General features: G+C 38.1%; 1 protein-coding gene across 1 annotated transcript in view; it reads left to right on the forward strand.

Moving 5' to 3' along the window:
• The window catches only part of GNAI3 (G protein subunit alpha i3), a 31,105-nt gene extending 19,486 nt beyond the window's left edge, over window positions 1-11,619 (forward strand). The window contains exons 6-9 of the mRNA XM_042462768.1: window positions 2,587-2,716; window positions 3,258-3,411; window positions 10,169-10,379; window positions 10,465-11,619. Coding sequence (XP_042318702.1) covers window positions 2,587-2,716; window positions 3,258-3,411; window positions 10,169-10,359 — 475 coding nt within the window. The 3' untranslated portion in view covers window positions 10,360-10,379; window positions 10,465-11,619. The remainder of the gene's footprint in view (window positions 1-2,586; window positions 2,717-3,257; window positions 3,412-10,168; window positions 10,380-10,464) is intronic.
• Window positions 11,620-11,721: the final 102 nt, after the last annotated feature.

Raw genomic sequence — 11,721 nt, forward strand, 5'->3', positions numbered from 1 at the left:
TCTAACTGGTCCAGTAGAAAGCTGTGAATTGTAGTGCAGCTTAATGGTCTGACTATTAAACCTCAGTCGAAGGGAGTATGGTGTGTGTTTCAAAATAGTTTTTGAAAACAACATTATATTTTTTTCTTTTGAGTCCTGCAGATATAAGCAGACAAATTGAATCCAGCTAGTAAAAGATTCATCTAAAATTTTGTTGAGTCACTTTAAGATTAAAATATGATTAAATAGAAATTCATCCGTTCGATGGTTTTGTTGTATGCATGAGATACCCTCATGTACAGCTGATGGGATGGAATTGAAAGTAGATTCATTTTTCTGTGCTGGTGAATATCTGAGTCTTGCTAAATACAGAATGTCTTGCACTGAACGGGTAGATAGATCCCATGATATCATTTCAGCATGTATAACTGGATGCATTTTAGGTATGCCATTAGACCTCTGTAATGTGCCTGTACACTCAGTGATGAATAGTTACTCAGATTCAGATGCAAGCTGCTGTTTTTGAGCATAGAAGTGAGTGGTTTGTATCTTTCTACATCTTCCTATAGTGACTGCACACTTACATTACAACAATGTAGGTGAATAGAGAGCTCTGTCTCAAGATCAAAGCACTTCTTTTGCAATGGTGAGAATCTTAAAATATATTATAATTGTCTCTCCACACAGGAGAATTCCCCTAATTTTTAAAGAATTTCTGGAGCAGTTCTATAAGTAATCTTGTTTATGTAGCTCTTAATTTAAGTTAGAGTTAGCTGTAAGGTAGGAGGCTTTGAGGGTGTGGACTGCATGTTGGGCCTGTTGTCAGTCAGTTAGATGACTTTTGAAGTTACTTCTTTTATAAAATAAGGTCATATCTTTTAGCTGGCTCTGGGGTTATACTGATTAAGAGAAACTCAAAACACTAAAACATATTGCAGTAGTGTATATAAAAGTTTATGGCAGATTAGCTTGACTACAGCAACCACCTATCTTGTATTTTAGAGCAGTTTTGATTATGTAAATATGGTATAACAAGTTGCTACTGGAACACTGTGCTTATAGGCTATTCATGTGCTCTGCTGCTTGGGAACAGAAAGGATGCTAAACAGAGTATCAGCATAGCATTCCATTTGTGCATTGTGCAATATCTCTGTATTTCAGAGAGAATATGATGAGAAATACCTGTATATCAGTCACCATGGCAGTGTTCTTCTTTCAATGTATTCCAATTAAAAAAATTCTTTCAGTGTTGTCTGCCATTAAAGAATGCATGAATTCACATTGCAAAAATTGAACATTTAAATTTATGGTTTCTTTTCAGTTAATGGTGTAGTTAGAAACAGGCTACAACATCTGTGTTATAGAGATAGCAATGTAGAAGTATATACTGTACTTACTTACAGGGTGTCACTCCTTTTGTGATACTATGATTTTATTTCAGATTTCCTAGATCATGTGCCCCTTAGAGCTCTTAGTCTGTGGCAGGAGATGCTGGTTTTCTTATATGTATTGATAGGCAGTCACAATTAAAGTAGTATAAATCAGTAGATGTTTTTGGACAATTATCAGTAGTTTCCCAACCTCTGCAATATATATTTAGAGTAAAGGAGGTGAGTGGCATCTGTCCCATGCTTCTGCCTGTACTTAATCCCTTGCTGGTTGAAATTACCATTGCCTATATCCCAGTTTGGCACCCTTGAGTGCTAGAGAGGCCATGATTGATGGTGGCTATTGCTGACAGTTTCACCTGATTATCATGGGATCCATAATTACCATAACTGCTTTGTTGTTGAAAATGTTTTTTACTGTTACTGCTAGTTAATAATAATAATCATCATCATAGAATCATAGAGTTGGAAGAGACGGCACGGGCCATCCAGTCCAACCCTGTGCCGTGCAGGAAATCCAAATCAAAGCATCCCCAACAGATGGCCATCCAGCCTCTGCTTAAAGACCTCCAAGGAAGGAGACTCCACTACACTCCGAGGGAGTGTGTTCCACTGTCGAACAGCCCTTTCTGTCAGGAAGTTCTTCCTAATGTTGAGATGGAATCTCTTTTCCTGTAGCTTGCATCCATTGTTCCGGGTCCTGTTCTCTGGAGCAGCAGAAAACAAGCTTGCTCCCTCCTCAATATGACATCCTTTCAAATATTTAAACAATAATAATATTTATTTATTTATATTTCCCACCTCTCCCTGAGGATCGATGCGGCATTACAACAGATAAAACCAAACAATACAGTTTCAAAATGTCAATAAAAGCACACAAAAATATGTGCACAGTCATTAAAATAGCCAAATCGTCATCTGTTATTTTATCACTCAGTAAAGGATGGTGTATATCTTAGGACATTTATACAGTAGTTAGGCAAATAGTCTTGTCATGCAAATAGTCTTGTTCTGTGGAAACTTTTGTGGTAGAAAAGATTAGAAAGGGACAATATTGCAGACATTTAATGTCAATATAATGTCCTTTTTGTGAATTTGAGCATTATGCATAGATTCTTTTAGAGGCAAAGAAGGCCTGTTATGTACATATGATGGTACTGAGGAGGCAAACTTTACTCTTATTTTGGCACAATCTTCAAGTCATTTATCTTCCTGCCAGGATGTTTGATGTTGGTGGTCAGCGCTCAGAACGTAAGAAATGGATTCACTGCTTTGAAGGAGTAACAGCAATTATATTCTGCGTAGCTCTCAGTGATTATGACCTTGTTCTTGCTGAGGATGAAGAAATGGTATGTAGCCATAGAGTTCCTTATTTTCTGCATAATGTGAACTATAATAGAAATTAACTTGAAGTTTTGTATAGTTTGTTTGAAAAACTTTCACCAAAATGACTTATTTTGCTGTATGGTTGCCTTGAAAATTACTAATGGTAATCATATTTTAAGGTATGGAAACTTTTTTTTTCTTGTATGCTTCTTCAAATTTCCTACATTGACAGGTAGCTGTGTAACTTTTTAAACTGACGGGTAATGAAAACCAAAATACCATCTTGAATCATATGTCAAAAATTAATGTAGAATTTCATTACAGTAAATAAGTAAGGCAGTGGGTCACATTTTGTAGGAAATTTGTAATTGTAATAGCTGAAATTATGGAGAATTCAGGATCTTTTTGTGACTTTTTTAACAATAGAATCCAGCTATTTGCTTGAAGTACTTGCTTATTTGGACATCGAATTGAATAATTCACATCTTTGTATTACAACTGTGTTCTAATTATTTAAGTATGTCAAACTGTTTCACTATGGGTTGTTCTCCCCCCCCCATCCAGAACCGTATGCACGAAAGTATGAAACTCTTCGACAGCATTTGTAACAACAAGTGGTTCACAGATACATCGATCATTCTTTTCCTGAACAAGAAAGATCTGTTTGAGGAAAAGATAAGGAGGAGTCCACTAACAATTTGTTATCCAGAATACCCAGGTAAAATCAAGATAGTAGGAACAATATGTTGAGAATGACCAACATAATAAAAGCAAGTGTCCTGTTATTTTTTAAAAATGTTTGTGAAGGTATACACAACCTTATTTCTTGGCTCATCTTTTATATAGCCTTTTAAATATATAGAAATGTGTGTACTAGCATTCCCATTTGGTGAAATCAGGCTAACTGTAGCTCTACTTATTACTGGTGCTGTTTTCAATATATTCTTCTATTTTATGGTCATGGTTATGTTTCCTGATGGAAGCAGATATCTAATATAATATTTCCCTGTTTCGCCAAGCTATTCTTTTGTTTATATGTGATGAAATTCATTTAAATATATTTAAATGCAAAATAAAAGTGGTGGTTTCTCAAAGTATTGAAAGATTTTGTACCCCATTTATATGCCTGGTGTAGAGGACACTCTTAATACCATCCTGCAATTATGACATCTATTATGAGCTTCATTGTTAACTTTATTAACACTGTAACACTTCGTTGTTAACTTCATTAACACTGTTATTTGCCTCACAAAGTAAGAATTTGAACATACAGTATATGGTTTGAAGTCTGAGTGTGTCTTATTTGTTTGTATTCATTCAAGTCACCACACAGTTTCTTCCCACTAATAGACAGTCTTGGGCCCAAAACAGGTGGGCAAAAAGGAGCAGCTTACAGCTGCTTAGGGGGCATGGTGTGCAGATGATGCATGCCCCCAGAGTGGCCAGAAGCCACTTTCAGGTCACCGGGAAAAGGTGCAATAAAAAATCGGTCCTGCTGGCGGCCTGTTTGGCACTGTGGTGGTGGCCTGCTTTGAGAATGGGTGGTGCAATCACTGTGATCCCAGGCCTATAGCGGCTGGAGGCTGCTCTTTGCCACCAGTCTGTTTTGCCCCTTGCTTGTGATAGTCCAACAACTGCTAATTAATAGATACAGAACCAAGTGCATATACATTATACTGGGGTTCACAAATGTGGCTTTTCTTTTTGGGCAGCCATAATTTTTCTGCTAGCCTGCTGCAAATTCTACACCTGCCATGAAACTCTCTGCTATTGTAAGATAATTTTTCAGCTATTATGAAACGTTCAAACAGCATAGCTGAACTTTCAGATGAACAGTTTACTGGAAGGATAGAACATAATTCTTAAAGAGACTTAAGTCTTTTCAGTTAAATTGAAACTTGATTTTAAAAATTATTATTTTTAATAAATCAGTTGTCTCCAATTTATTACAAAGAGGAAGTGCAGGTGAGCCACTGCCTAGCATGAAATCTAAAATAGTCTAAAAGTTTTACAAAAATGAGAGACAATGGAGAAGCTTCCCAGAACAGGATGTTCTGTGACACCTTACAAGCTGACATATTGGCATACTGATGGTAGAGGAAGTAAGCTGGCAACTTGTGACTGGAACTTAGGAGGTGGGGGAATCATAGAGAACATTATCACCATTTCCAAGCCAAAGAAAAGAGAGCTCACAAAAGCATTTCCTATACATTGTTTTTCCTGATAGGCTTACAATGTTACTATCTTCATCAGAGGAAAGTATACAGTTTCAAAAAATGCAACTCTGCCTTAATGTTATGAAGTTCTTAACATAAGGGTGAGATTAAATTACGCATTCTCATTTTAAAATATCTTGTTTAAACTGCCCACTGAGTCTCAGTCCAAGTGCCTACTAAACATTGCTCTTCTTAAACATTGAAAGATAGATTTTTTTGGTTGCTTCTGAAGGACTTACCCTTAAAGTCTGTTAGATGTAACTACTAAATTGAAGTGCTTTTGTGAATAAAGCATACAGTATTTTCAGTGTTTTATGAGGTGGTTCTTGTTGTTCTCATCTGTCTGAGCACCAAATAAACAAGGGAATTTTGGGGTCCAGTTTGATTTTGTCTGGTATCTAGTAAAGAGCACTTCTGGCTGCAGCACTGTTTACTCTAAGCCCTTGCTGGCAAACCTATGGCATGCGTTCCACAGGTGGCACGCAACTCCATTTGGCCAGGCACCCAGTGCAGAGAAGATGGAACAGATGCATGTGCCTGTTCCTCCTCCTCCTCCCAGACCTTTCTTGGGCTCCAGCTGCCTCTCTGGAGGCAGCTAGAGGCCCAGAAAGGTGTGGTGGTAGAAGAAGGAACAGGCTAATGCCAGTTCCTCCTCCCCTCAGGCCATCCATTTAGTCACATGTCTAGCACCTGATTTTCATAGAAGCAGTAGCTAAGAGACTTCCTGCTAGATTTCTTGTTTCCTCTGTACCACCTATCCATCTTTATGCTGCAGGCACATAGCGCATTGCAGTAGGGTGTGTTCATAAAGTTGAGTGAGCATGCACTATGCAAACATCTTTTTTTTTGTGTGTGTGTTCTCCTCCTGTCTCTTGCTGCTACAGTGGTGCCCCGGGATACGAAATGATCGCGTTACGAAATTTCCGGGGTACGAAAAAGTTAGATTGGAAAAAACTGTTCCGGGTTACAATTTTTTTTTCGGGTTACGAAATTTATTTCGGCGCGAAATTCAAACGCAAAGCGCGGCTGAACAGATAGGATTTGATATGGGGTGGTACGCATATAGGAGAATATATGAGAGAACATTAAAATAAATAATAATAATAAAAATTTTATTTTTATCCTGCCCTTCCAGGGATCAGGGCGGCTAACAACAAGATTAAAATACATACAGTGCAGGAAAAGTTAAAAACCATAAAACACAATAACAAATAAAAAGCCCCTATAGCCCAACCTCATGGCCACGGAAGAGGAGGGAGGCCCACAGGATATTTATTCGGGGAATGCCTGCTGGAATAGGAAGGTTTTGAGATCCTTCCTAAATTGGGCCAGGGTGGTAGATGAGCGGAGCTCAGTCGGCAGCTTATTCCAAAGGGCTGGGGCAGCTATGGAAAAAGTCCTCCGCGAGGTGGAGGCTAATCTGGCCCCAGGCACCTTCAGTAGTTGCTGCCCAGACGTTCTGAGGGTGCGAGGCGGAATGTACGGGGAGAGACGGTCCGTTAGGTATCCTGGGCCCAAGCCATTTAGGGCTTTATAGGTAATAACCAACGCCTTATATTGAGCTCGGAAGCGAATGGGCAGCCAATAGAGGTCCCTAAGAACCGGTGTTATATGGCTGGTCCTGGGAGCACCAGTGACCAGCCGGGCCGCCATATTCTGCACCATTTGTAGCTTCCGAGTTTGGTATAAGGGTTGCCCCGTGTAGAGTACGTTGCAGAAATCCAATCTCGAGGTTACCAGAGCATGTACAACAGTTTCTAGGTCCCTCTGGGCCAGATATGGGCGCAGCTGGCGGATCAGCCGAAGCTGATAACAGGTGCTCTTGACCGTCGCATTCACCTGAGCAGTCAGGTGAAGTGACGAGTCAAGAAGCACCCCCAGACTGCGCACGGAGTCCTTCACAGGGAGCGTGACCCCGTTCAGGACAGGTGGAACCACCGCCATTCCTGGACCAGGAGAACCTATCACTAGTACCTCCGTTTTCTCTGGATTCAATTTGAGTCGGTTTTCCCTCATCCAGATCTAAAAACTTATGGAGAGGTAGAAGATAGAACAGAACTAGAGAGTTTATTAACAAAAGATCAGGATAAATTGATTGGGAAAATATATAAGAAATTATTGGAATGGGAAATGGAAGAAGAGACTGTTAAAGATACTGTACTATGATTAAATGGGCCAGATATATTGGATATAACATACAATTCGACCAATGGGAACATGTATGGACAAAGGGATTAAAATATAGCGCTTCTCAAAATATAAAAGAAAATTGGTACAAAATGTTTTATCGATGGTATCTAACTCCAGAAAAATTAGCCACAATTTATAAAAATAAGGACAACAAATGTTGGAAATGTGGGGAAACAGTAGGTACGTTCATACACTGCTGGTGGAACTGCAAAAGTATTAAGAAATTTTGGAGGCAAATCAGAGACAAAATTGAGGAAATACTGCAAATTAAAATAGAGTTAAAACCAGAAAGCTTTCTTTTGGGAATATTTGAAATTAATAATGAAAGGAAATATGGGAAACAACTCTTTTATATGACTACGGTAGCAAGAATTTTGATTGCGCAAAGCTGGAAAACAAAAGATATTCCGAAGATAGAACAATGGATTTCAAAACTCATGGAGATGATAGTAATGGATAAAATGACACAAGTAATAAGAGATGAACGAATGGGGAACATAACACAAAGGATTAAGGACGAATGGTTATTAGTGTTCAGATATATGAGGAAGCAATATGGGAAAGAATTTATTTATGATTATTGATTAACTGAATTAATGAGATTTGGAATACTCTGATTTGTGGTTTAAAATAAGAGTAGGATATCAAGAGGATAGGGTAGCAATCGTAGTGGAGAACTAGTAGAAGTACAATAGATAATATATAGTTAGTATTAGTTAAGGGTGAAGGTAAGAGATACACAAAGAAGAAAGGAAATCAAAGGGGAAGGAAGCCAAACGGATGAGTGTAAGTAAGTAGGGGGTATGAGTGGGATAAGGAGATGTACAATTTGCTTAGAGTAAGGGGTGGGAGGATACATTGGGGTGGGGGGGGGTGATTTATGTTTATGTTGGAAAAAGTATTGTGTGGTGTTATGGTTGTTTTCTTTTCTGTTTTGTGTGTCATTAAAAATTAAAAAAAGAAAAAGTTAGATTGGAAAAAACTGTTCCGGGTTACGATATTTTTTTCGGGTTACGAAATTTATTTCGGCGCGAAATTCAAACGCAAAGCGCGGCTAGCGGCTTTCCAGCGCTAACGGAAAGCCTTTTCGGGTTGCGAAATTATCGGGTTACGAACGGAACGGCGGAACGAATTAATTTCGTAACCCGAGGTAGCACTGTACTTCTTTTATGTTAAACACGTAAGCTCTGTCCTGGTTTAATTCCTGATCTTTTCTGTGCTGCTACTTGTGTTTTGCTAAACCACATACGCTCTGTCCTGGTATAATTTCTGATCCTTTCTGTACCATGACAAGCTCCATTTTTCCAGGTCACTCCTGTTACTACCACACCACCACATTATCCATCTGTAGTGCTTTTGCATAAGGCAATTAAAATAAATGCACTGAATTTCAGTGGGTCTAGTCTAATTATTACTGTGGTAGGATCCAGTTCATTAGGCTTAAGCACCCTGTCATTGCAGAAAGATTAGAGTGTAAATCCAGCAACATATAATCATCATGGTCATGTATGCCCTTTTTTAAAAAAAAAATGCTGATTGTCATTGTTTTACTGTTTGCTAGCAAATTTCTTTCAGGGCTATTTCACCTTTGCGATTGTAATTATGGTTTATGCTGGTGTCTAAAGTTAAATCATGGAACTGGGATTTTAAATTAAAGAGAATTAAAGCTTTGCAGTGATCACTGTAATCCAGGCAGATTGTGTTCATAAATGTTTTCAGAACATTTCCTTTAAAAACCAGTGGCCACTCCATGCAAATATAGCAAACTGTTGCTGAAATTATTTTGAGTTTTCAGAAATGGTTCGCATTTAATTGTGAGATAGGTTATATGATGGAAATTTCATTTGGATCCCTAAACACTTACAGCTTCTTGTCAGCCTTTGTTTTCTACCCTTTTACAAACAAAAATTCTAATCCTTGCTGCTTTTTCTCAGTGCATTCATCTGTTTGCTGTACCATGATTAAAGCATCCTATCATCCATTTGTTTCTTTAATATTAATTGGTTGCTTATTTTGTGGTTGCTGTATCCCATGTTTCCTTGAAAGAGCTTTGGGCCCCATAGTTTAGTTCCCAGGTAATCTAGGTACTAACCAATCACAGCTCTGTTTAACATCAGAGATGGAGCTACATTATACACTATCAAGGTGTCCTCTCAATGCAACTGCATTTCTTTAGCCTATTTTTTCCAATAAATGTATTGAAGAATCACTATTAATATTAAATAATGTACTTGAACAAAATATAGTCCCTAAAAACAGATACTTCAGAAGAGCTATGAAGTTCATTGAAGTTCCTTTAAAAGGAATGTAGATTAGCATAAATTATTTGCTAGTCATGGTGTGTATGTGTATGCATCACTCTCTATATGCACTCAGTCATATCCACCCACCCACCCAAGAAAAGAGAAGAATGTCTATATGGCTTGGGTCCGGGTTACTTATGGGAACGCATCTCCCTATATAATCCGCCCCGCACTCTTAGAACAAGTGGGAAGAATTTGTTGGAAATACCATCATCCAAACATGTTTCTACTTCCCTGAAGGCATTTAGTATAGCTGCCTCCAGACTTTGGAATGGACTCTCAGAAGAGACCCGCCTTATTACATCTCTAGAAATCTTTAAGAAGGCGGTAAAGACAGAACTCTTTCGCTGTGCTTATCCTCCTGACCTCCTATGAAGATCATTGGTATGGAATGAGTCTAGCTGGCCCCTTGATTGATAGATGCTATTGTTTTTAGATTTGATGTTTTTTAGGTTTTGTGTTTTTATTTTATTGTGGTTTTAATGTTGTTGTAATTTTAACTTTGTGATCTTAACCTTGTTGTGATCCCGCTTCGATCCATGGGGAGAGGCGGGAAGATAGAAATAAAAATTATTATTATTATTATTATTATTATTATTATTACTACTACTACTACTACTAGTTGCTAGGAAACAACCACAAGAGAGGGGTATAGCCCACTTGTTCTGGGTATCAGCTTGGCCACTGTAAAGTGACAGGATGCTGGACCAGGAATTCTGGTTTGATCCATCAAGAGGGCTGTTACATTTTGTATCCTTTTTTCTAGGTTCTAATACATACGAAGAAGCAGCTGCATACATTCAGTGCCAGTTTGAAGATCTCAATCGAAGAAAAGACACCAAGGAAATTTACACTCATTTCACCTGTGCCACTGACACCAAGAATGTGCAGTTTGTTTTTGATGCTGTTACAGATGTTATAATTAAAAACAACCTGAAGGAATGTGGACTCTACTAAATGGAGAGTGACCATGAAAGGTAAATTATGAGCTTTGCAAACTTTTCTGAACTTTAGCATTGTACAAATGTTTACCAGACTTTAATATGAACTTTTTTCTTTCAGATTTCAGGATATAGTGTTTTATGAACTGGACTGTTTATTTGCTGCCTCGTGGGACAGCTACAAGCATGAACAGGACTGGGGAATGAAAACAGCATGGAAAATCCTTGCATTCTTTAGCACAATCATCTGTACTAGGAACCTTTTTATTGGTATGGGATGCTGAAGTTAGAATCCAAAAATCGGAACTACTGTTAAGTGTGGTGTTTTGATCATCTAAGCATCACTATTATTGCAAAGTTTCATAAATGTACAGCTGTTACGAAATTGATATCCCAGAACTTCAATATGTAGCTTTCTTTCTTTAATAAGCCACTTCTGCGCTGTTTTTAAGGGTTTTCTGTCAAAACTGTATCTCAACTAAATTTTATTTCTGTATGTGCAAACAGTCTTGTTTTAAAAACAAACACTTAACTATGCACATGTGACCAGATCATGCAGAAAGTATTCCTCTTAGCAGGAACCTTTTGTTTTTAAACCTTGGTGTGGTCAGAACTTAATATTACTGCAATTACATAAAAGGGCCTTAGAATTCTTATGGCTAAAGCTGTGGCTTCTTCTGATGTCTCCTTTGTTACCATTCTGCTTACATACACTGTAAGGCTTTCTCCCTTCCCCCAAAGATAGATTTCATGTAGCAGGGTGACAGGCTTTTCCTGATTTAAAAAGTTGGGGAGGGTTAGCCTGGTTTATGCTGATTACCAAATCTCAGAGTGTGCTGCTGGTGTAGAAGGTGGAAATCTGATTATATAAACTGCCCATGGTGGCTTCCAATTGAACGGTGAGTTGTCAAATTCCAAATAGGGGGGAGAGTATGTGCTGCTGCAAAGCTACTTAATTGACCACTTAATTGTTTGTGTGTGTGTTTGGTCTTAAATCAGTGGGGAATTTTGTAGACGGTGCAATTTGTTCTGCATTTACCAGGGCCTTTCATCTTCAGAGATTTTGAAACTGTGTATTAAACAGCATGCCTTTACTTTGTAAATGTGGTGCCAAGTTCTTGTTTGCCACTGTTTTTACTGTAGTGATGTTCTTAAGCAGAGTCAGTACATTACTTTGCTGAAACCATTACACTGAAACTCTTTTCCAATTTGTCATGTACAGTTTCCACCTGATGTAGTTATTGGCAATATTAAAATAGTGAGTTAAAAATCTTAATGTTCTTAACTTTATTGGAGCCATTTCTAGAAGTGGTTTAGAAATCTTTGTCAGTATCTCTTCATTGAATTTTCACCCTCTGCAAATAAAGATTTTAGCTAG

This window comes from Sceloporus undulatus, chromosome 4 (assembly GCF_019175285.1).
Source record: "Sceloporus undulatus isolate JIND9_A2432 ecotype Alabama chromosome 4, SceUnd_v1.1, whole genome shotgun sequence".
In the NCBI taxonomy this organism is placed as follows: Eukaryota; Metazoa; Chordata; class Lepidosauria; order Squamata; family Phrynosomatidae; genus Sceloporus; species Sceloporus undulatus.